The 26,914-nt window shown below is 34.3% G+C and overlaps 1 protein-coding gene across 1 annotated transcript in view; it reads right to left on the reverse strand.

The window, feature by feature from the left end:
* Nucleotides 1–3,878: 3,878 nt before the first annotated feature.
* The window catches only part of SESN3 (sestrin 3), a 64,329-nt gene continuing 41,293 nt past the window's right edge, over nucleotides 3,879–26,914 (reverse strand). The window contains exons 5-10 of the mRNA XM_079101988.1: nucleotides 26,241–26,477; nucleotides 25,097–25,271; nucleotides 17,555–17,673; nucleotides 16,588–16,778; nucleotides 14,113–14,257; nucleotides 3,879–12,106 (exon numbers count right to left, since the gene is read on the reverse strand). Of these exons, the coding sequence (XP_078958114.1) occupies nucleotides 12,020–12,106; nucleotides 14,113–14,257; nucleotides 16,588–16,778; nucleotides 17,555–17,673; nucleotides 25,097–25,271; nucleotides 26,241–26,477 (954 nt within the window). The 3' untranslated portion in view covers nucleotides 3,879–12,019. The remainder of the gene's footprint in view (nucleotides 12,107–14,112; nucleotides 14,258–16,587; nucleotides 16,779–17,554; nucleotides 17,674–25,096; nucleotides 25,272–26,240; nucleotides 26,478–26,914) is intronic.

Here is a 26,914-nt window from a genome sequence, read left to right on the forward strand (position 1 = left end):
TTAGTCTAATGGAGTTGCCCTTAGTGACTAGGCAATTTTGCAGATTTTAAAATTCTTTGTCCTGTACTTTAGGCAGCTTGACTATAAAACATCATAGGGAGAATCTCTTCTGAGCATGTCTATTTGGGGTTCTATAAGCCTTGTGAACCTGGCTGTCCATGTTTTTCCCAAGATTAGATAAGTTTTTTGGTATTATTTCATTGAATAGATTTTCTATACCCTTAATTGTCATTTCCTTTCCTTCAGGTATGCCAGTGATGCCAACATTTGATCTTTTAATGGTGTCCCAAAGATCTTGTATTTTCTCTTCTTTATTTATGTATTCTTTCTGTCTGAATGTGATATTTTGAAAGATCTTCTTTAAACTTCATTGTTCTTTCTTCTGTGTCATCTATTCTATTGTTGAGGCTTTTAATTGAATTTTTATCTGGCTTATGCGTTCCGTTCCCAAGATTTCTGAATTTTTCTTATAAAATCTCTTATCTTTTTGCTGATTTTCTCATTCATGTCTTATAGTGTCTTCTGAATTTCACTTAAGTGATCTGTATACACTTGGTTAGTTACGGGGCGCAACTTAAGAACAGACCAATTACCACTGAGGAGCCCAAATTTGAGAGTCTTTATTAGCTGGTCAGCTGTCTCACACAATGCCCAAAAAAATGGCTATTGAGAGAACAGCCCCAACCATAGAATTGCAGGGGTTTTTATACCATAAGTCAGTATATCAGTCATATGTGTCTGTTGCTATGATTCAAAACTATTAACTAACATGAGATCTAAAATCATAAGCAGAAGGGGAAATGGGTCAAAATGATCTTACCTAGGTACAAATTAAATAATGGTTACTAACATCTAGACAATCACTTGACATCACTGATGACATAGTACATTGTTTAGGAAAAAATAGAAATCAAAAAGAACAATTTTTCATTATACAAGAATTGCCATTTTGTGTTGCTAAACACATTATGATAAGAAACTGTTAATGTGTACAGAGGTGGGGTGTTCCCATGGGAGAAGTATTTCCTACATAACATGGCGTCTCAAGGTAAAATGGAGTCTGTTTAGTTATTGCACATATAGCCTTGCCTATAACATTTCCATGGAGTCAAATATATCAAACTGTTATAGGATGTCATTGAACTTTTTAAAAATCATTCTTTCGAATTCATTTTTTATTCACTTTGATATCTTTGGAATCTGTTACTACAGTTATGATCTTTAAAAGGTGTTAAATTGCCTTAGTTTTTCATATTTCTTGTGTTTCTATGTTGAGATTTGCACATCTGGTGGAATGGATGGTGTTATGATTTAGATGTGGTATCCCCCAAAAGCTGACTTGTAAGACAATGGAAGAAAGTTTGGAGGAGAAATGATGAGTGGATTGATCTCTGATGGGATTAACTGAGTGGGGTTAACTAGAGGCAGGCGGAGTATGGCTGGAGGAAGTGATTAATTGCGGGTGTGCCTATGGGGTATATATTTGTATCTGGAGAGTGGAATCTCTCTCTGTTTCTTGATCAACATGTGAGCTACTTTCCTCCACCAAACTCTTCTGCCATGATGCCCTCAGGAATGGAACCTACTGTCTATGGATCGAGACCTCTGAAACTGTGAGCCCCTAAATGAACTTTTCCTCTTCTACAATTGTTCTGGTTGGGTCTTTCAGTCACAGCACCAAAAAAGCCAAGTGAAACAGATGGCTCTATCACTTATGGGATGTCCTTTCTAGTGACTTTCTCATAAAGATGTGTCTTGGGTATCAGTTTGTTGTGAAATGTTGAGTTTATTTCCAGTTGTATTCCAGTAGCTTCTTTGGCTGTGATTAGTGAGTTTGTGATTAGTATGGTTTGCATACCATAGTGGAGTCAGAGAGATTCACTATCTCTATAACAGTTTGGATACTTTAGCTGTGAAGGCGAGTAGGCTGTAGACAACAGTGTGTGGAGTGCACAATGGGAGCTGTCTATTGGGTGATGTGGTTTTCCTTAAGCACTGCTGATACTGGCTCTGTTACTTGGGTAGATATCTGGTACTAGTTGAAGCACTTATCCTGATTAGACACTAGTGTGGATCCAGGTGCTTCCTAGGAAGCAGTGGCTGGTATCACATTGTGGTATCACAATGTTCCCTTTGTGGTACTCACACCCAGTCTTCTCAATAGTGCATGATTGGACAAGGGGCAATTGATGCAGGGGATCCATTATGCAAGTATAGTAGCAGCAACAGTGTGTTATTACTCTCTGCTGCTACTTTGGACTTGACTCCCTAGGATTAGGACCACAGGACTCCTCCTTCCATTATGTGCATAGTTGGGACTGGGGCTTTTCTTTCCCAGTTCTCCAAACCATAGTGTCACCAATGATCAAGTAGTGGTAATTCATGGCTAGAGCCCAGTGAAATTCTTCTCAGCTGAGGCACTTACAGGAATGAATGAGAGCAGAATACAGCTGGTGCCCCTCACGTTTTCTCTGAAACTTCTTAGGCTGCATGCCCCAGGTGCAGGGTAATGGCTTGTGGTTTTTCTCCCCATAATTTTTTTCAGTTGCAGTACCCACTAGGGATGGTGCAAGAGTGGGTCACATCTAGAGCTGAGAAAAATTCCCCTTGGCACAGGTACCTGTGGGAGTGAGTGAGAAAAGAAAATGGCCAACACCAGGCAAATTACTTCTGAATCCTCTCAGGCTTTGTGTCCTGGGGGTGGCCGATGGTTGAGACCCCCTTGATTTTCTTAGTAGTAGTGCCTGGCAGGGATCAAGTGGGAGTGGGTCATGTCTGGAGACAGACGAAATTTCTCTCAGTTGAGTGAGAGTAGAATGTGACCATACAGGGCTAGGTTTCTCTCCAGACCTTCCTAGACTGTGCCCTAGGGGCAGGACTATCCCTAGAGCTGCAGTGGTGTTGCTCCAGATGGCCCCATCACACCTCTCTGGGTGGGCAGAACAAACAGTGGAACCTCAGTTCTTTCTCTGAAACCACATGCAACTGGCCATACCTTGGTCTCAAAGGCAGATTCCCTGAACCCATAGTTCTTGAGGGCAGCATCTACTATTCCCCTCTGTGTCACACCACGCATCCCCCAGAGCAGCACTCCACTGAGCCATCAGTTGAGTCACTGCAGTGCTAGGTCTGAGGGATCCCAGAGGTGGGAATTCGCGGGGGTTTCTGATCACTGGAGCAGCCCAAATCCAGACAAGAGTTTCCTTCTTAAAATGGCTTCTGGTTATAGCCTTCTGGAAGTCCTCTGGGAGGTGGAAGTGAATTCCTTTTCCCAAGTCAGATGACTGCAGATTTCAGGCATTCTACGTATTAAGCCTGTGAGTCTATAAAGGCCATGAAACTTAGTAACTAGGATTGCCACTATCTGTGCTGTTAGAGGTTACTAGGACTCTTGTCTTTTATCTTTGCCCCTCCAGAAGGGAGACTTCCCCTCCCTCCAGCTGTAGAACCAGGTGGGAGGTGATAGGATATTTTTTTTTTTCTCTAAGTTTCTGTCCCAGGTCTCTGGGTTTTCCAAGGTTTCCATTCTTCTACTGTTGAATTCCAGTATTCTCTCAAGGTCACTCAGCTCAACAGACATACACCTGTTGCTCTGGTTTTCCTTTGTTAAGCAGCAGGGGTGCTGGGTGCATCTATTCAGCTACCTTCTGGCTCTACATAGTTAATATTTAAAGGGTAACAATAATTACAAAGTTGGAATTGCAATAGTCCACTAATGCAATATCTAGAGATTTTAAGAAATGTCATAGGCAAAGTATGGGTCAGGAAACCTTTACAATTCTGATGTCTTTCAGAAGGCATGTTTCAATGATCAAGCAGAAACAAGCCTAGGTGAAAATGCTACTTAAATAATATGAAGAAAAAAGAAACTTATTGGGTTCAGTTTTGCCAATTTTATTGAACCAATAAAATTCCTACTAATAACAATGAAATAAATTTCTGCAAGTATAAATGTGATACAGTTTAACAAAACCCATTGTTCTGTACCTATAAATAGATTTTCAAAATGTCATAAAAAGTGCAGTTATGAATTGTTAACATGTTAATACACAATTCCTTTATTTCAAATGTGTTTGCCTTGACTCACTAACAGTTCCTTCTGCATCTGTTCAAATAATATTACCCATCCCTCCAAAAAAAAAAAAAAAAAAAAAATTGGCATTAAAGCACTAGAATATTATAAACTGACCCATTCAGGTCAGCTTTAGTCAGAATTGTAAAATCAGCAACATAAGAAAAATAAAACCTAGTTATACATACAAAAAGCTTTCATGGGTTCTATAATCTCCTTAACTGCTGACTCATGTGGAGGGCATTAAGAGTTTAAAAGGCTTATATGGTTAACTACCTTAGACTATATCTACAGCAGGGTCTGGTTTGCCAGAACAAGTTTAAAGTGGCTGTTTTATTAAGGTTTCTATTTTCAGAATTGAAACTATAAATATAAGACTGCCATTTGACACCAAAACTTGCGTGAATCCTAAACTGCATCAATGATCTATTTGATAAAAGCTTATTCTAATTTAAAACCTTATAGAGTAAGAGACTGATATATATATATATATATGTGTGTGTATATATATATTAGCAGTCTTAAAGATCATGTCATCCGCCTTACATTAGTCCAAAGTCACGTGCTTCGTAAAAAAAAAAAAAAAATTACAGTAACAAAGCACAGGACTACAAAGGCAAAACATCACAGCTTCTGATTACACTGAATAAAAAGTACCAAGGAACACAAAGGATAATTCTGTATTAATACTGATGAATTAAAGAACTATAATAGACATTTCACAGCATGCTACATATATTGCTCACAACTTAAGGATAAAATGATGCCTATAATTGAAAAGTCAAGAAGTTGGCAATCTGATTTCATGTGCAATTCAGCTACAAAGTCTTAATATATACATTCATTATGTAGCTGCCTTGCAAAATCAGGATTAATAAAAAGAGTTTTCAAGTTCAAATCCTATTTCAAAGTTAAAGGATACATCCAGTTCTTCCATGACCAGGAAAGTTGTTTTCAGGTTTGAAGGAACTAAGCCAACGGGTAAGGCCACGTTCCAAGATGACCTGACAGGGTTCTTGTTTACCTTACTCAGACTGTGGTGTGGATGTCTATTCTATCAGCACTGAGAAGATGCCAAACTGGCTTGTGATTTACTTTCAATGTCTATCTTATTTTGCGTTAAAAAAGTTAATGTAAAGAGAAAGAGGAAGGAAAAAGTTGTACTTTCTCTCCAGAGAAGACATATGAATGCAAAGGAAATATTTGCACTAGAAATAGTTTGGATCACTTTCCTTGGTGAACAAGGGTACCGTTTAACTCAGTTTCTATTTTAGAGAACCAGCAAAATTCAGAAAAGAGAAAATAGTCTCTCAACTTTACAAAGGAAAAATCCTTGGCCACCTACCTGATACATTTCCTTTATCCTATCTTTTGATTCTTATCAGATTTGGGAGAGCCAGTTGAAAAATGGTAAAAACTGATAAATTTAAGAAAGAGATGTGTAATTAGTTTTATTCCATATCATAATGTATACACTTAACAATTTGGGATCTGTGAAAAATATTTGAACATTAAAGATTGGAGATCCTTTCTCCCTCTTCAATAGTCTTTCTGTAAAGATTATACATTCATTTTTTAAGAGGCTAACTTGAGGGGTGCAAGAAAATAGACTGTTTTAGCAAAATTTTACATACCAAAATTATATTTTATCATATTTAAGACTTACTAATGCTTGATGATGTCCTATGACTATAAAATGGAGTCTTTGTTCTAAAGGCTATTTTATGTTACACACTGCATTATTTCAAAGAGTTCCACAAGCATTCAAAAGAACCAGGTACTCAATTTTTCCCCCCTATATATTTTTTCTTTTTCAGTTCTGTACTTCATGGTGGTGCAGTCATAATTAGGTTAAAGCTAGAATGAACACTTTATGACACATGATTTAACAACTATTTCAGTTTCCAAGTCGTACTTTTTAACTAGGTCACCAGTTAACTCCTGGGTCCTTAGGGCATTTATTGGACACTGCTCCCAGGTTGGGCTCTTTATGCTTGAGATGGAAAACATCAAATACCACAAGAGATCATAATAATCTATACTTTCAAATAGGGTTCACCTTCAGGTGAGATAACCGTCTATAGATAAGCATGTCCCATGTTAGAAACCTGTTTCCTGTATGTTAGAAACACACATTTTACAGTGGTGAACCATACTAAGTGCACACTGACTGAAGGAGAATTTGCATTTTCCTTCTCTCTGCATTTTCTCTTAATGATATTATGAGAACAGGACAGGAATGGGGGTAGGATTAGTACAACCCAGCAAGGCCTGGTCAAATCCTCATGTGCCCAGTTTTGTGGTATTTTAGCTACATTATAAATCAAATGTTCTTCTGTGATCCAGTCAGACCATCTAAATACCCCTTTTCACATGTCCTTTTATGACCAATGTGTCAAGGCCCAAACACCACCAATAAAACAAATGTCTGAAACACCACCCCATTTGTATGCAATTTCCTGTTCCACTAAAGGGTTACAGATCAATCTGGATTGCTAGATAATTTTAACTTTACATTCAAATAACTTGGACTAACATCAGTATTCATTATTTAATATAGATCCAAGTTTAGGATGGCAATTCAATCACGTTAAAATCCTGCTAAATACTAAATTCTGCATGGTAGAAATAGTTCAATTTCTGTATCATGTATAAATATAAAGATTCCTACTTTGATAGAAGGCAAAAATCTTTTATGATTTATTTAAAATATGGAAGTAGTATTACTGAACAACGGAGAGTGAACCCATGAAAAGGTTGGATACTCTGAATTTACAGGCTCTTTGGGGATGAGGTAGAGGAGAGCAAGATATTTTGGCAGCTGGGAAAAGGGTAGAAACAGTATGGGGTGGACAAGATTACACTTGATGCTCATAACATCTGGTAGGGTGTCTAGGACAAAAGTTGGCCCAGGTGTGTATTGATGGATGGTTGAGGGATTGGGACACAGCCATATTCTTAATGAATGGAGAAAAGTAACTGAGAAAAGTAAATGCTGGTGACTATCAGCAGGTGGCTGGTGATGTTTGGTTTGGATTGTGAAAGGCATTCAGACCAAGATAGGCTGAGGAAAGGGGAGCAGAGTGTGTGCACAGAGGTTGAGGCACTTGGAGGATGAGAAAGCAGGCAGGAAAGGGTGGGCTGAATGCAGGTAGGAGCTCTCTGTGGGAAATGTTTCCTTTGTATTAGGTGCACTACGCTGAGGACAGCAACAGTGTCAGCTCTATGTTCCATGTGCTCTTTGAAAGCGATTCCTTCCTCACAGGGCTCTGCCTCCACATATACCTCTACCTTATAATCTACTTTACCCCAGCTATTTTTGTTCTAGGTCTCACCTGATCAGATACTGCTGACTATGCCAAATTAGCACTGAAGTTAGCTCTACATACAGTGGGCATTTAAGTTCTGTTGACTGAGATAAATACATTCATGTTACAGTACTGCATTGAGGAACGACTATTTAGTTTGATTCTCAGTCTCCACACAGATACATTAGGGAAACACAGTTTAGGATGATGGCCACCTAGAGTAGGTTCTGATTATACAAATTATGTAACTTAAAACTCAATCTGGGGATGTGGCTCAGAGGCAGAGTACTTGCCTAGCATATATGATGCCCTGGGTTCAATCCCCAGCACAAAAAAAAAAACAAAAAAAAAAAAAAAACAAAAAAAAACAAAACAAAAAAAAAATCAAAGATCAAAACCTTTAATCTAGGGCTAAGGATGTAGCTCAGTGGTAGGGCACTTGCCTAGCATGTGCAAGTCACTGGTTCAATCCTCAGTACTGGACAAAAAAGAAGAAAGAAAAAAAGAAAAAGAAAAGGAAGAAAAAACTTGAACAGGGAGCAGAGGAATCACATGTCTTTCAGTTTGGTGTTGAACTATGTTATTGTATAGCATTACTATTGTGTGCTTTTTACTCCATGCAAGACCATCTCTTTGCACGTAAGGTGAAAAAGAGCTATGAGATAAAAAGAAGAATGTAAAGTCTTGCTTTTCAGAAAAATTATATAGAATTGTTTTCAAAACAATATAGGCCAGTGCAGTGGTGCATGCCTGTAATCCCAGCAGCTCAGGGAGGCTGAGACAGGAGAATCTCAAGTTCAAAGCCAGCCTCAGTAAAAGTGAAGTGCTAAGCAACTCAGTGAGACCCTGTCTCTAAATAAAATACAAAATAGGGCTGGGATGTGGCTCAGTGGGAGTGCCCTGAGTTCCATCCCCAGTACACCCCCCTGCCAAAAAAATAATAAAACAAAACAAAAACTTTCATTTGATATCATAGTGTAGACTATTTTTTAAAACTTGCACTGAAATTTATGATTTTCTCTGATGAATTGTCTTTAGTGTTTAAAAAGAATCTTACCATATTTGCATGCACTCTCCACTAAAAGTGGTGAACTATTTTAAGTTCGGATCTTTGCTGATAAATTTACTTTGCTGCGGCACAGAAATCTAAGATTTTGGATTTTAAAAACTTAATAAGGTGGGAAAGGAAAAAGTTGCTTTAATAATATTAATTAGATTTTAGTAGTATTTAAAGTCTTTAAGAGACATTATAGCACAAATAAAATAGGGGCTGTGGTTCAAATTTTATGATATTTTAAATAAACATTGAGTTTTCTGTTCTAAAAATAGTTCTGTGTTGCTCTGTGCCATTATTTGGGCTTAAAACCATAATAAAAGCCAAGACAATGCCCCACATTCCATGTTCATCAACTTAGATTTAAAGAGTATCCCAAGTGGGACAAATTCTTCCTGAGATTGAGACAATGTTCAAAAAGGTGAAGTAGTCCCATCTCGAAAACCTAGTTCCGCCTATTGTCACAAGTTCACATGAGGAAACTAACCTGAAGGTTCCAATGAGGTACCTTCCCTTAGTCGAGGGGTTAAAGAACAGGTTTGATTTCACATGGGCGGAGGAGGGCATTTCATTATTTCTTAAGGTGATCTGAGAAATTAGGAGTTACCATCACAGCTGGAAAACTTGGAATTCCAAATCAGATATTATTCAAGCACACACGAGTGGGGTTATTAGACTAACTTTAACATAATAAGCAAGTACTTAAAGACTTCACATTCACATGTGCTTTTTTTTCACATATATTTGCACATTTAAGTTTGGCACAATGTGAGCCCAAGATGTAGATTAGCATATCAGATAATCACTTCGTTATACCAATTGAACCAGATATCTCTTTTTAAAAATATCACATTTTAATATAAAAGCTACACTATAAATTACTACATAGTAAATTCAATACTCTGAAAAAATACCACCCTGCAAAACCGCATCAGAATTTCAAGTTTGCACTGGATAAAGAGAGTGGACTGCAAACTCCTGGTAAAACGGGATCCAAGCCTGGAATGCTGTGCATGCTGCATCCTGACAGGTGCTTTGGCACCTTCACGAGTTAATTCCTCTAGGCTGGCTCATTGAGGTTTATTAATATATTATCTCATTTCTGTTTATAGTTCCAAGTCAACTTATTTTCCTGATTATTAACAAAACAGATCAATGTTGACTTAAAAAGAAGCTTTGCTAGGAAAAAGATCTATTAAAGGCACTAATATTTCTATAACCCAACCTCTAACTACTTATATTTCTGGGGAAAAAGGAAAAAGGAAGAATTATGTGGCCATTTCAGTTATTTAAACTTTGTTTCCCCTTTTGGTCTAAAGCTCATATGGTGTCCTGTGAGAATTTCTCTTCCTAGTCAATACATAAAAATCATTTTCATCCTGTAATACAATTCACCTGCACAAAAATATAGGGCTATTATTTGAAAAAATTCTAATAAGAAAACAAACACGAGAATAAAAGATATCCTCCACTTGAAAATCCTAAGGTGAGGGAAATCTAATGGACATTTATGCTGTCATCTGTGTTTTGCCATTCTTCTAAATACTTTCCTTGTAGCTAGTGCATATCTATATAACGCGATATTGAAGAAAATCAACATATGGTATATGCAATAAACAAAACACAAGAGATCTGGCATGAGTTCTTTGAATAGTCTCTTTAAATAAACCACCCTGTCTTCAAAAATATTAGTAACCCTTTTCCTCACATGGAAGATTTCAAACAAGATCCTGGAATCCAAAAATGCAAACTATCTTATATGTTAGTAGGTGTACAGTCATCTTTGTTTTCCTATCTGGAACAAAAGCTAAAGCAAAGCAACCAATGTACTGTACCAGAGAAGGATGGTAAATGGAAGGGAAAAGTAATTTAACAAGACACTAGCTCATGATCCTTTTATGAGAGAAAAAAGTAAGTCCTATGTAATAAGAAAGTATATCTAAACTGAAATCTCTGTGGGAAATATAACGGAAAATTTTAGCTATATTATTTACTATGAAAAAATGAATATGTTTTTTAAAAATTAGCATGTATGTGTAAAATTCAAGTCACCCTTAATTAACCAAAAAGTGTTTAAGCAGTGCAGTTGTGTCCTACTGGATAGTTGTAAGCATCTCTTTAGGCACTTCACTGGTTCATTAACATAATATAAATTAAAGCTATAAACACATAATGTTGTGCTCTCTGAAGATAGTCTAATCAAGCAACATAAACCAATGCAAAAATGTGACTTTTTGGCTGCTTATTCCTCCCCTATGACTTGACATCTTTTTTTAACCAGTTGTCCAAAGAGATTTTTCTGGGGAAGGGAAATGCTTTGGCATTATGAAAAGAACATTTTTCAACCCCAGTAAGGTAAAACTGAAAACAGCCTAGTTCAATAAAGAAATTTAAACAAAATTTCCTTATGGCTCTGTTTGAAAGGACACTTCTGCAGTGACATAATAGGGGGAAAGTTGAGTATTTTTTAGAACATATTGCACTCATTTTTTGTTGTTGTTCAATCACATTAATGCATAGAAACACATTTTAACCTTTGAATAATAATATGTTTAGTCTATTATAGGAAGAAAGTCATGGAAACAATTTCTAAAAGCCTAATTGGAAAAATGTAGGCATGTAACCTTCTTTTGTTTACTGCAATATAGAAAAAAACTACAAGAAAGGAAAAATGTGCAAAGAAAATTTTTGGTCAGTCTTGTGTGGGTGCAGGTTTATATGTGCCAACTGAAAGAACTGTGAGCAGCACTGTGAGCACTGATTATTTAAGGTGACTGAGAAGTACTGTCAGTGATAGGAAGGATTGTGCATAATTCTGCTTTTCATATATACATCTGATATGGAAAACTGAAACTTCCGTTTTAGAAGAGAAAGAAAATAGCTAAATTTGGCATTTCAGTAGCATGCTATAGAATTCATCATGATTAACTTCACATTAAGTTATGGACAATGGCTGTATCACATTTCACGTTATCGCCGATAGCAGTAAAAAAAACAAACAAATAAACAAAAAACACAGTGCCTGACAAATAATTTCCTGGGGACACAAATTTGTGTCCATTGAGCAGCTTGGTTCAACAGCGCATGCCTTTCCTCCACCAGACTTAGGACACAACATGAAGTTTTTAGAATGGCCAGAGGAGGTCATTCTTTGCTGAATTCCAAGATCTGAAAAATAATTGCTTGAGCAGATTGTAAGCGCTTTTCCTTATTAAAGGGGGGGGGGGGCAAAGAAAAAAGTATACATACACACGAACCCCAAAGCATTGAAGTTAAGCACTAACAAACCAGATTCATGATTTATGATCAGTATCCAAAAATCCAACTCTAAACAATGCAAAGTAGTGCTCCTCAGTATTATTTTTGCAATTGTTAGTAATGTTAAGCATCAAGAAAAATAAAACACATCATTGCACATTACAGCCGGAAAAGAAAAACAACAACAACAACAAAAAGAAAACAACAGCTAAACTTTGACACTAGAGAATTGGATAATTTTTGATGCTATATCACAAATAGTTTCTGATATAAATCATATGTGAAAAGGTCTTTACACACATGCCATTCTCCTCCATGGTCAATGCTTCAGGTCAAATGCCGAGTTATGGCCCGAAGGGCATAAAGCAGTTCAGCTTGCATCCGTGCTTCCATTAAAAGTAGATTTACATGAACCTAGAAAGGAAAATGTTATCAGGTTAGTAAACATTAAACAGAAAGGGAAAATCTTTAACATTTTTTTCCATATATTACATTTAAAAAGGTCTTTACGTGTATATAGATAACAAACACACATGCCTGGGTATATCTATGTATATGAATATGTAACATTCAAATGTGTATTTAAAAAGATAGCTCTGAAAGCAGTAAAAACAACCCATAATGCTTATAAAATTATATAAACTTGATAGACTATATGTTATATAAGTCAATCAACATTTTAGATTACAAAACTGATTTTATACATTACAATTTTCCTTCAAATTATACTTCCTTCTAAGTCATAAAATATAACATAGCTAAAAATTAACTCTAAATTTTTCATATCTTACATATATATATACCATGAAAAGCTCTTAAAATTTTACTAGTATTTACTTTGAAGATACTAAAGTGAAACTCTGATGCTTGATATCTTATCTACCTAGTGTCTGTTGTTCATTAGCGATGCATAATTTCCTTAGAGTCTTTCAGATAAAACTGTGAAAAGCACTTCTTTTAGAAATACATCTCAGCTGACAGGTTAAAATGAATACAAAATGTACTATAAAGAAATACAATATTATTTTGATATCTTTCTACCAGTTGAATATATTGTTGGTACAGTTCTCTGATGAGTAAAGAATTTCTATATGGAATCTAGAAAAACAGAAAAATCTATTGCAAACATGTAAACAGGACATGAAGATTCACCAAGAAGAGATGCTGAAGATAAAATGGGCAATTACCTGAGTGTGACTGGCTTTAAGACTTCAAAAAAGTATGTAAGATACTGAGGTTACAACATTTCTTTGCCAAGGTCATACAACTAATTAGTGACTGTAGCAACACTAGAAATATCTTCTTATCTCAAGAGTAGAACCTGGTATAAAGGAGACTCTTGGATTTAATAATTAAAAGGCCTAAGATTTAAAGCCAGTTTTTATACTTTAATGTTGGTAAAGATTCCTAACATTTATTAGGTTTTAACTTAAATATGATTCCATATATTTCTTGCAAAAAAAATTCTCATATGATAATGTATTTGTCTCAAAGGTTCTACATTACATTATAAAATACCAGATTATTAAATTAAGATGATAAACCATTTTTCTAATAATTGGCTAGTTAAGAGTTAAAGAATCTTTAGATTGATATGCTTCTGAGTCAAGATACAATTATACCTAATACAACTTATTAGTAGTTTTGGTTTTTATTAAAAGTTAAAACTGGTAGATAGTTTCTCATACATACTTTAAAGATCCTAAAGACACTATTGGAAAGATACACTCTTTCACAGACTGATGCCAAAATTTACTTTAGACACTATGATGGACAAAGCATATAACTAAAATTTAGTTAATAGTCAATAAATCTGAATTTAAAAACATAAAATGCTAGGTAATTCCACTTCAATTTCTTTCTTTTTTTTTTTTTGCTGGCAATATTTTAATTTGCTTTATATACTTGAAAGACAGTGATGATCAATAGTATCAATAGTATCGATAAGCAGCAATATAAGCAGACAGAAAAAACGTAAATATGCATTTTTTATCAGTTGATGTCTTTTTTAATTTTTAAATTTTTTTTAATTTTAAAAATTTTTACAGACTGCATTTTGATTCATTGTACATAAATGGTGTACATCTTTTTGTTTCTATGGTTGTGCATGATGTAGATTCATACCATTTGTGTAATCATACATGTACATAGGGTAATGATGTCTGTCTCATTCCACCATTTTTCATACCCCCCCATTTTCCTTATGTTATCTAAAGTTCCTCCATTCTTCTCTCACCCCCACCCCCATTATATACCATCATCCACTTATCAGGGAATACCTCACATGCAAAACAAAGAAAGAATTTTAAAGGCCACTTGAATTTCAATAGCACAAACTTATTAGTACTGTCTTGTACCATTTTTCATAACCATTACTTCTTATACGGAACATTTGTCTATAGTTTGTCATGAAACTTTACCTTTTCAGAGTGTTTGAACTGCCGCCAGTAACTATCATACATGCGCTTTGTAGTTCTCTCGGGATAGCAGGTCACTGTCTTAATGTAAACCTTCAGGCTTCGTTCAAGTAATTGGTTAACTTCCCCATAGTCATAATCATCATACCTATGAGCAACATGACAACAGCTTTATTATGATACAATCAGAATTTTTAATTTCTAATGTTGTAGCAAGAAAAATTTATTGTCTAGTAACTATAAACCACAAGCTAATTCATTTAACAAATATTTACTGAGTGCCTTCTATGTGCCCTGCACCTTTCTAGGTACTGGGGATTCACTGATGAACATAGAAAACAAAATCATTCCCTGGTCTCATTTAGTTTAAATTCTATTATATAGAAAAAAATTAAAACATAAAGCATATAGTATACAGATGGTAATAACTGCTATGCAGAGAAAAATGAATCTGTGGTCTGAGAGGAAAGAAGTTATGATTTTAAATAGGGTGGGTAGGAAGGCTTCTCTGAGAGATTGACGTTTAAGCAAATACCATCAGGTGGTGAAGGAACAAGTGTAAAGACCCTAAGACTGGAGTCAAGTGTTTCAGGGAAGACAGAGTCATCACGTATCTAATATGCTCTGAACAGTCAGATAAATGATAACTGCAGACTGACCACTGGAAGTAGCTAGTAGAGGTCACTGGTAACCTCAATAAGTATAGTTTATTGGCATGGTAAGAGTAAAAGCCTAATTGTGTGAGAATGGAATATGAGAAAATGGTGACAGTAAATATAATTTTTTTTTCAAAGAAATCTGTTATGCATAGGAGCAGAAAAATGAGGTAGCAGCCAGAGGGAATAGGAAGACGAAAGAGTTTTCTTTAGTAATGGGAAAATAATAGCATGTTCCATACTGATGGGAAAGATCCAGGGAAGTAAAGCTGATTATGTGGGAGAAAGGAGGGAGAACTGTTAGGATAGAGATCTTTAGAAGTGAGAGGATGTGGGAGTTTGTGTCTAAGTGTACAGCAGCATAGACAGTTCACCCATAGTAACACAAGAGAGAACAGGCACAGGCACAGAGAGGAGGGGGGTCTGTGGTTCTGGAAGCTTGTGCAATTTTTATCTTCTATATTTTTAAACCCAAAGTATTGCTTAGTTAAACAAATGATATCTTGATGATTTTATAAAAGCTTTATCTAGTAGCATCCATTGGATTAAACATGATCACAACATTTGTCACTTATTGCCTTTTATTTATTTGTTACTTATTGCCTTGTATACAATCAATATATATATATATATATATATATATATATATGAACATAAGATGATTCTTTGATAATTTACTTCCAAAATGGTCAATGGACAAATAGCAAAATTATCATATACTATCATAATGCAGGTTGAGAATCCTTGCTCCAGAATGACTGGGATCAGAAATGTTTCAGATTTCTAAGTTTTTTCAGATTTTGGAATACTTGCACAGACTTTACCAAACATTCCTAAACTGAAAATCTGAAATCCAAAATCCTCTAAAACCCCCAAGTTTTTGAATAAGATGAAAAGTTTAGGATTTTGAAGTATTTTAAATGTCAAATTCTCAGATGCTCAACCTGCAGTGTTTTTTTATTGTTTTTTGTTTGTTTGTTTACATAGAATGTTTCATTATTAGTTGATTAATCAATTAATCAGGAAATTCTGTAGTCCTTTAGTTAAAATTACAGAAAATACTCTGCTTAACAAATTGAATTCTAATTTTATTACATAAAGCCTTTCTGATAATATATAAGAAAAGGTACACTACACAGCCAAGTTAAATGTATTCATAACTGCAAATTTTTTTCTGCAAATCTACACCATAAAAAGCCTTCCAAACCCAGCCTCAAAAGGCACTTCTCCAAAAAGAGGTTTCTTGATTAGCCCATTCAATCTCCTTCCCTCATTTACTCACTATCTTCTCAATGCTAATTTCCTAAACTTAGAAGCCTTAATTTATGTTGACTGATAAGTTTCATTTCAATATTCTTATGTGAGCTTACATAAGCTTTATGAGGACACAATCTATTCTAGTTTTGCTTATGCCCCAATTACCATTCCTTAAAAAATAAATTAAAAAAACAAATAGAATTTATTACCATGATCTAAAAGAACACAATATACTTTTTTTTTTTTTTGTCCTAAACTGATCTATTTTTCCAGGAAGGATTCTCAAATTTAGTCTGATCGTATCCTAGCCCCAATGATTACAGATGCTGTTTCTCCTTTCCTCAGTAAATTCTTACTGCTGCCCTTACATGTAAATCATAAGATTTAGAACACTTAAATGAGGAAAAATGCTTCTCTATAAAATAGAATTTTTTTTTTTTAAATCAGAAGTTCATATGTATTATTCTTTCCCCAGAATCATATATTCCTACATGGGCTATAAATAAGACTCATGTCAGAATTTTCACTTACAAATGGTATAAAATTGTATGCAAATAGAACATACCTGATTCCAAACATACAGTGCACATAGTTAAATAAAGCTCTGCGCAGCGTGGTTGTGTCAACATCCTCATGGGTGGCCATAGTGTTGTAGGTGAGATTGTAGACCATTCGAAACTTCTCATCAAGAAGATGTCCAATGTCTGAATAAAGTCTGTTCACCAGGGAGAACCCATGATTTTCCCAGGTGTAGTCCTAAATGAACAAATGTATTCAAGATGTTTTTATTGAATTAAACTACTGAAGCTAATCAGTGAGGATACTTCTAATTCAGTTCTAGGTTTGCAGCTTTACTATGGCTTTACCAAGAACCCTTCACAACAGTTTGCAGATTGGAATGTCAGAATGTTTGTCCTGTTTGTCATGTTAGTGATGAACTCTGGCCACCTCCTATGATCAGCTACTATGCACACTATGCCTGTATGTGAAAGGACCCTAGATGATCTTGGAATATCCCTATATCACAAGATTGTGACAAGGACAGTTAGCAGATCATCTGAAATAGACATAAAGGAGTCTGTGTAATTCAAACCTACGCCCTCTTTAGGAGTCACTTAACTACTGTTGGCTACATTTCTATGACTGGGAGGGTGCCCTTAAGCCCATGCCTGCTGGTATATAATCTTATTACAAAAGTGCCTTTCTACACATAAACATGACCATACCATTTGATTTCCTTCCTGCTCCCTTCAGAAAAACACATGAACAATATACAACTACCATGGCATAATGAAGCAACTAAATAAAGCAGATGGTTTCCTTTTGCCTTCTTAGGGGGAAAATGCTTAAATAATCATCCACTTATTGGGACATCAAATTATATATTAGGCTGAAAAGAAGGCTAAATACTAAGATTTATAGATGCTATCAAAATGATCAATTTCTTTTGAAGTCAATTTATTTACATTTCAACAATTAATAGTTAAAATGACAGTATTCTGTGGTTTCTCTGAATTAAAGACATCTTATACCTGAGCTCGAAATGTTGGCAAATGCTCTTCTCCTCTTCTAGCAAAGTCTTCATACCCAAAACCAGGATCTTCAATGTATCGAGAGACATCAGATGTTACAATCATGTCATCTTCAAAATCTAAGGAAAATAATGAACAATCCAATGTTAAGGATATTGTACACGGTTAAGATAATAAAACTGAACTCCATTTTCCACCACTTTTAGCTTTATCATGGATTTATGATGTGACAATATTGAGTATGTGGCTTAAATTCATATAAAATATCTGCTGAATATAATTTCATTACTAAATAGTGGGAATTGAATTTAACTGTAGTTATCCAGGCAAAATATTGACTAGATTGAAAAATTTAAACAATAATAGCAAAGAACTAATACACTAATTTTATTAATTTAGGAAAACTAATTAGAAATTAAAAATTAATTAAAAAGAAATACTCAATGAAACATTTAAAATACAATTTAGTATTTTGTCCTAAAAAGAAAGAAAGAAAGAAAGAAAGAAAGAACGAAAGAAAGAAAGAAAGAAAGAAAGAAAGAAAGATGAAAGAAAGAAAGAAAGAAAGAAAGAAAGAAATGGAAGATAGGATAGGCCTGTGAATATGAAGTTTAAACATCCTTTTGTTCTCTCAAGGGGATAAAGTGGAAAGTGAGGAAGGAGAGGAGATGAAGGTACAAGCTTATTTCAGATTTATTTTAGGATAGACTGTGCTTAAATTACATGCTGTGCCATCTGGACCTATTCACAGTAGAAATCAGTTCAATGAAGTTTGTTTTTAGCTTGCAGTGTGGTATGTTATAAGGAAAAGGGTCAGGAAGGAAGCTCCATGGGGAAGAGAGTGGACTTTTGAATGACATTATAATTCTTTTTATTCAACTGGGTGCTAAACTGGGTTCAGTTTGTAAATATTTATTGAGTTTTACACTTAAGGTATGTTCACTTTTCTGTGCACATGAAAATAAAAACATACATGTGAAGTAAACACATATTTACTTGTCTTGCTAAAAGACTGTGAATAAAGTAGTACCAAACTGGCATGCAGGAAGACAGAGAGGCAATAATATTTTAAGACAGGTTACTTCTGCATACTTGATGATACTAAAGATTTGCCACAGGAAAAATTTAAATGTTCAATGCATATTAATTTAGGTTGAATATAATCGTCTTCTATTTCACTGTTTTTTTACTTTGGTATATTGTTTTAATTACTTTTTCCTAATTTCAGACATTAAAAGGGAATGCATGAGATTCATTTTGTTTTTGCTCTAGAAAATGAATATATATTTCTCAAAATGAAAGAAAAAAATAGCTCCTAAGCACACAATAGTATTTTCTTAACTAATATTTTAATTAATATTAAATATTTTTCATATTTAATAAATATAAATATTAAATAAAGTTAATAAGAGTATTATAGCATGATAAAAATATAATTCTTATCTAGGCAAAATTTTGGGAGTTTAAAAAAGTGCAATGATATTCTTCTGAAATATTTTTAGACTAATAGGATACTTCATTATGTTTAATATTTACTATTTCATGAAAATCCCAACAATAAGTATTCTTTCTTCCTAAGTTTTTACCTTTATTTAGGTTGCTGTCATGGAATAATTGGGGTTCCTTTTTTTTCACTAGAGAATGAACCCAGGAGCTCTTTACCTCCCTGAGCTATATTTCCCAGTCCTTTTGACTCTTTATTTTGAGACAAGTATTCACTAAGTGGCTGAGGCTGGCCTTGAACTTGCAATTGTCCCATCTCAGCCTCCCAAATTACAGGTATGCACCACCATGCCCAGCCAGGGTGCTTCATAATAATAGGAAAGGCTATCCAACTTTGGTATATCTTGTTAAAATTCTCATTAAATATATACTCAAAGTACTTAAAATCAGCATACCATAGTGACACGGCACCATCAATGTTTACAGCAGCTCAATTCACAATAGCTGAGTTATGGAACCAGCCTAGGTACCCTTCAACAGATGAATGGATAAAGAAAATGTGGTATATATATTCACAATGGAATATTACTCAACCCATAAATAAGAATGAAATTATGGCATTTGCTAGTGAATGAATGGAACTGGAGACTATCATGCCAATCCCCAAAAACCAAAGTCCCAATGTTCTCTCTGATAGGCAAATGTTAACACACAATGGGGTGGGGGAGAATAGAAGATCATTGGATTAGACAAAGGGGAATGAAGGAAGGGAGGGGGGATGGGAATAGGAAAGATAGTAGAATGAATTGGACATAACCTTCCTATGTTCATATGAATATACAACCAGTATAACTGCACATCATGTAAAACCACAAGAATCAGAAGTTAACTCCATGCATGTATAATGTGTCAAAATATACTCTACTGCCATGTATATCTAAAAAGGACAAATCTTTAAAAAACTTAATCTAAAAAAATTCTCCTTAAAATTCAAACTTGTTTATTACACATAAAGAGAATGAACTTTATTAATTATTATAATACCAGTTATTATGCTATACTCAATATCTATTTTTGTTTCATTAATACAAAAAGAAATATCTACTTAAGAAATGAATAAACTTACTATAAGTTATTAATACTCCTGTCAATACTAAATGTTAGTGAGAAAGTCAATGTGAATTAGTATAAGATGATGTGGAAAACTTCTAAACATTAAACTACTTAAATTGACCTGAAGTTTTTCAGTTCTTTAAAAAGAAATTTCAGACACTATCAGGCGTGTTCTGGGGTTGTAGCTCAGTGGCAGTGTGCTTGCCTAGTATGTGAGGCATTGGGTTCGATCCTTAGTACCACATTAAAAATAAACAAATAAAGGCATTCTGTCCATTTACAACTACAAATTTTTTTTTTTTTTTTTTTTTTTTAATTTCAGGCTTATCCCTAGCCCAATACCACAACCACTTTGTATTCTCCTTGTGCTTCAGTTCTCTATTAAGGTGAACAGAAACACTAATGATAGCATTTTCAGTACGTTATCTCTTAATGTAACTAGGTTATGCTTTCCTTAATTCAGTCTATTACACAATAATAGAAATGAAGCAAAAAATATAAAATGTGGAAGACATTACTGAGGCTGATATGAAAACTGAGCTCTGTGTTGCAAAGTAAAATCCAACCAATAAGAGTATGTGATAACTGTAAAACAGTGTCTCTCTAGATGTGAAATTTCCCCCAATACTGTACAACCAGGTAATTTCATTTGGGAAATACTGATAACGGAATTGACTATTCTGTATTTGGTTCCTTTGCCTTTGTTGCTAGTTTCTGTTGTACTCATATACCTTTAAAAGTTGACATGACCTTTAAACATTTAAAAATAAATAATAAAAAAGAGTCACTAACCAAATAAAAGAATTGATCTTAGAAAAAAATCTCTATCAATTTTAAAAGTAGGAGTAAATCAAGACCTGCATTCTAGACAATTTTTTCCACCAAAGAAAAGTATAAAGGTCACTTGATCCAGTTATATTTTACTATAGTTTGGATCTTAAGTGTCCCCACAGGTCCATGTGATAAAGGCTTGGACTCCAGAGCAGAACCATTGGGAGATAGTGGAACCTTTAAGCATTAGAGCCTACTGGGAGCTCTTTAGGTTACTTGGTATGTGCTGTTGGAGAGGACTGTGGGACCCTAGTACCTTCCCCCTCTTTTATACTTCTCAGACATGAGGTACATGTTTTACTTTGACATGGACTCCCAGCATTATGTGCCATTACAACCCCAAAACAATGGAGCCAACCAGTTATAGACTGAAACCTCTAAAACTGTGAGCCAAAATAAACCTTTTCTTTTTATAAGCTGATTATCTCAGTTATTTGTTAAAGCAAATCTCAAATATTCATAAATTTATCTTGAGAAGTTATAAAATTAGTACTCTGATCAAGACACCTAACTCTAGTTTTCGCTCTATCTAAAAAAATATTTCAAAGTTTGTACTCAAAAGAAATAGTATTTTGTACATTACTTGTACAATATTGCCCCAAAGAAGTAGCTACTAATGTAAAACACTGTAGCATTAATAGAATACCTAAAGAAATAAAAGATTTATATTCTTCAAGCTCTAGTTATCTTAAAGAAGTTCTTAAAAATTAATGTCTGAAAACAAACAGGTATTACTAATTTTAACAAGAATGTTTACATTTTAAAATACTGGCTTATAGGAAGGTTTGCCCCAAGTTCATTATTTTCCTTTGTTTCCACTTGTTCTCCCTATAGTAAACTTTTGATTTTACTTAAAAACAAGAAGCAATAAAAGTTAGGTAACACCCATTACCAAGCTAATACTACCCCTGTAGAATAATCACTTTTTTTCTTCAAAAGTCTTGAAAATTGGGTATGGTGGCACACAACTATAATCCCAGATACTTGGGAGGCTGAGGCAGGAGAATTCTGTTTGAGGCCAGCCTGAGCAAGTCAGTGAGAACCTGTTTCAAAGTAAAATTTTTTAAAAAGGCTGGGGATGTTGCTAAGTGTAAAATACTTACCTTGCATGTGGAAGACCCTGGGTTCAAACCCTAGTATCACATGTACACACACAGAAAGTCTTGAAAAATTACTTAGAATCCCACTATATAGATCTGGAATGCTTCATCACATTAATCAAACAAAGAAAGTCTTTTTTTAATAGGAGAAATTAATTTCTATTTCCATTTTAAAATAAGGTAAGTCTATAAAAATGACTCCATTAGCCACTGTAATTTTTTCTACTTTATTATGTAGCTAACAAATTTAGTATGGGGGATAGGCAGTATTAAAAACAAATATATAATGAAATGATTCATTTGCCAGAGTGATTCATATATGATATGACCTCTTTTATTAAAGTCAGAACATAATTTTGATTAGGGTCTAAGATTTGTTAGTCAAAATTCACTTTCAAAGGCAATAGGCCCTGTTCAAGGGTCTGAGAATGTAGAGCCTGGAATGCAAAATATTTTTTCAATATTTCAAAATGCCTAAAGAAATAAAAGATTTATATTCTTCAAGCTCTAGTTATCTTAAAGAAGTTCTTAAAAATTAATGTCTGAAAACAAACAGGTATTACTAATTTTAACAAGAATGTTTACATTTTAAAATACTGGCTTATAGGAAGGTTTGCCCCAAGTTCATTATTTTCCTTTGTTTCCACTTGTTCTCCCTATAGTAAACTTTTGATTTTAGCCCCAAGTTACATGCTGATAATTTCTAAAAATTTACATGAAGGTTGTAACCCTCCTCCTGGCCTCTTGTGCTACTTCAAGTGTGGTTCACAGAGTAGCAGCACTGGAGTCACTTGGAGGCTTCATGGAAATGTGGCCTCTTAGGCCATCCAGACTGACGGACATCTGCATCCCAATGATTCCCAGTGACTTGTGAGAACATTGCAGTTGAAGAAACATTGCTAGATGTCCTAGAATGGATGTTTTACAAATGTGTCAGGTCAAAATGTCCAAATATGACAGCTTACATGTTCAAGATTAGAAAGGTCATTAGGATAAGGCTGATACTACCTAACAACTTCCTTTTCATACTACCTACCTCATGATTTACAACCTAAAAACATGAAAGTACTGTTCCCATACACCACATCCTGTTTCCTTATAATTACGCCTTTCCTCAGATCTGGATGTTATCGACCGCATCCTCCTGTGCCCCTGCCACCCCCAGCCATTGCTTGGGTTTCTCACACTCAACTCCGGTAGACATCTTAGAGTCAAGAGAACTACTGCCCTTCTTCCTCTAGCTCCCATCGTCCAGGCCCTTTCCCCACCAAGGCTGGGTTCAGTGCTCTCTTCTACACTCGGATTTTTCACATTCTACCATATATTATAATCATTTCTTCCTTTCTCATTAGCATGAGATCCCTGAGGACAGGAATCACGTCTCATTTAGTCTTAAAACCTTAGTTCCTATCACAGCACTGAGAGTATCTATGCGGGTACTCAGTGAATGAATATTAAACCAAAACACTATATTTCTTTATTTGAGATTTCCTGCTGAGTAAAAGTCTGATTTACAGATATAGTAGCCCTCAATGATTAAACAGATTAAAATGGCTACCAAATTGGTAGAAAAAATTTTTCATAAAAAGATCATTAAGGGAAATGAATTTTTTTTCAGTACTGGGGAGGAAACCCAGGAGTATGCTACCACTGAGATGTATCCCTAGTCCTTTTATGTTTGTTTTTAGGGAAAATAATAAAAAGGGTTCTTGTTCTTCCTATAAAACTTTTCAGAGTTATTGATCAGTGCTATGTTTAACAGTAACATGTTACAGCCAAAACAATTCTCAGAATTTAAGACTGACTACCTAGCATTAAGACAGTAATTATATTTTAAAAAGAAAAGTTATGAAGATTGATGACTTATAAGAGTTTCAGCTTTGGATTTGAGTTTATGGTATTTTTATAAAATTAACTGTTCAATATCCATTGGAGTTATAATTGAAAAGTTTCCTTTCTATTCCAAAGTCTTATAGAGGATGAGAAAAAAGTGCATTTTAAAGACAGGAGCAAAGAATTCTAGTTTTCAATACAAAATGAATTCTTCCTAATTCAATCTAAGACAATGACCCAAATAATATTTTATAAAATTTCAAAGAATGCAACTGTGATGTAATTTTAGAACTAATCTGGAAAAGTAACTTGTGCAAGAATAATCCTCCCCCACATAGGCCACAAAAATGGCAAGGATTTTTTTAAAAAAACATTTATCTATTAAAACAGGATTTATCATTTAAAAAAAAAATCACAAAAGTACAATGAATTAAATATTTCTATCTAACTTTATAAATGATTGGTCTGCTTTAAATAACATTTTACTCAAGATTGAACATGAACAACAAACCTAGAAGTTTGTCCCAACTGAATCTGAAATATAGTCACAAAGCTGCATGGAAACATTTTTGTCAAGGATGGACCACATATATGAAGGTGACACCATTAGATTATAATGGAGCTGAAAATTCCCATTGGCTTGTGATGTAGTTATGCAATATCAGAGTGTACTTCTGACATTTGCAGTGATGCTAATGTAAACAAACCCACTGTATTGCCAATCATATGAAAGTACAGCAAATACAATTATGTATATACATAATACTTGACATGATAATAAATGGTTATATACTACACTGTATTTTTTGTTATTTTTGAGTATACACCTACTTGTAAAAATAGTTTACTGCAAAAAACTATGCCTTGTTATACTGGTAGTAACCTCAGACATCTCATGTTTACTGTGTCTCTTTTTTGCATCAAGAGGTCACATCAAGGGATAGATCTATACCATCTAGGTTTATGTAGGTATAATCTATGATGTTCCCACACCAATGCATTTATCAGAACATATTCCCATTGTTAAGTGATGCCTAACTATGCATTCAAAGATATACCAGCTTAAGAGGGGAAAGAATAGGCAAGGTAGAAGAGGAAAATTAAATGAAAGGAAGATGGTAACAGTTATTTTTACATACCCATATGAAAAATACTAAAGACTGTTCAGTTAGGGTTCTACAAACAACTAAAAATGAAAGACAGGGGTGGTGGGGAGAAGCACCTGAATGAGGAAATGAATGAAAAGTATCTCCAGAGACCACAAAAAGACTTTCTTTCTTCTCCTTCTCAAAACGCGTCGTCATTTCTTCCTGAGATGCCTCTTCATCTTCCCTTTCTTCTTGAAGCCTTTTCATCCTTTCCATTAAGGCTTCTAGCTCACTTAGAGAATCCACAATCTGGAACCACAAAAGATAATGTCAGATGCTATGAATATGAAAAATTGTACTGGTAAACATCTCCAGCTTCCAGTCTCTCTACTATATACAGTGGTTCAGGCACAGTTATTAAGATTGTGGGAGAGAAGTTAGTCAAATGATATGTAATTACAGTGAGATACATTTTTTAAAATGTGTCTAGAATTGGAAAATTCTAAGTGGTTGCCAGAGGCTTGGAGTTAGGGGGGAGAATGGAGCAGAGGAGAGAAACAGATATGACTACTAATGGTTATGAAATTTTTTATGTGATAATAATGTTCTAAAATTTATTATGGTTTTGGATGCACAACTCTGATCATACTAAGAATTACTGGATTACTTTAAATAGATGAAATGGATGATATATGAATCATTTTTTATTAAAATTATTTTTAAAAAGTCCTGAGTTTTTCACTAACTCCAAAGAGAATCATATGACAGATTCAAACATTTTCTTAAGTATGATGATTTTGCTTCAGTTACAGATATAAAAAGTTTACAAGTACATATATACATGTGCATATGTACATATATTTTCAAACGTAGAATTATAGCATTTGGTATATATGAAATTATATTATAATTTATTGAAAAATGAGGCAGCCTTAAATTTTCTTTCTGCTCTCATATATTTTCTATTATCTGTTCCAGCATCTTACAGAAACAGATACATTGTTTTGAGATTGGCTATGTAAAGGGTCTAACATTAAAAGCTTATGATCACTAGAATCTATCAATGTTTAGTTTTTATGATTTGTAATCTTGTCTTTGATGTAAAAAGGCCTCTTGAAGACAAATCAGAACTTCAGGTATTAAAGTTTTACGGTAATAAAAATTATGCAAAAAAGTCAAGTATATAACATCTCCCTATCTAATCAGAAAACATCTCCAGATAAACATTAAAAAAATGTAAAGCAAAAATAGTAAAGAAATATAGTTAAGAAAACTAACCCCAAAATTGCTGCCTGTAAGAGATGCATTTTCTATGTTGTTGTCATTAGCAAGATCACAAACACAGAAATTGTTGACTGATATTAGCCTGAATCCATTGGAGATTTCTGGATCTCTTTCTGGATTGATGCCACTACCAAAAACAAAACTTGCCAAAGCATGATAATGTGCCAATAGGACCACAGCATGTACCAGTTCAGGCAGAGACCAATTATTTTCTCCAGTTTTGACAAGTTTCTGAAATGAGAAAGCAAATCAGAGTAAATATGAAAATTATAGAATGCTATGAAGCAATTTTTAAAAGCCCAATCTAATAGATTTTGTAACCCATTTATAGTAATATACTTAAAACTCAGTTTAAAAGTGTTCACATGCTCAAGATATAGTTTTAGTCAAACAATGTTACATCATGACTATTAAACCTAATAATATAATTATGTTGTAGTTTCTTCTAAATGCCTTATTATACAATGCATCTACTATTTCCAAAGCACTCTTATACCTTATGTTATTTTAATGAGATACTTCAGGGAATCAAAGAACTTTACAGTTAGAAGGAAATTTAAAGATCTTCTAGCAAAACCATTCTTTTTTTAGGTTTTGGAAACTATCCCACAAAATCACCTGAAAATCCAACTTAGCAAGTCAGCTTTTAGATATCCTTTTGATATCTT

This window comes from Sciurus vulgaris, assembly GCF_902686455.1.
Source record: "Sciurus vulgaris genome assembly, chromosome: 11".
Lineage (NCBI taxonomy): Eukaryota > Metazoa > Chordata > Mammalia > Rodentia > Sciuridae > Sciurus > Sciurus vulgaris.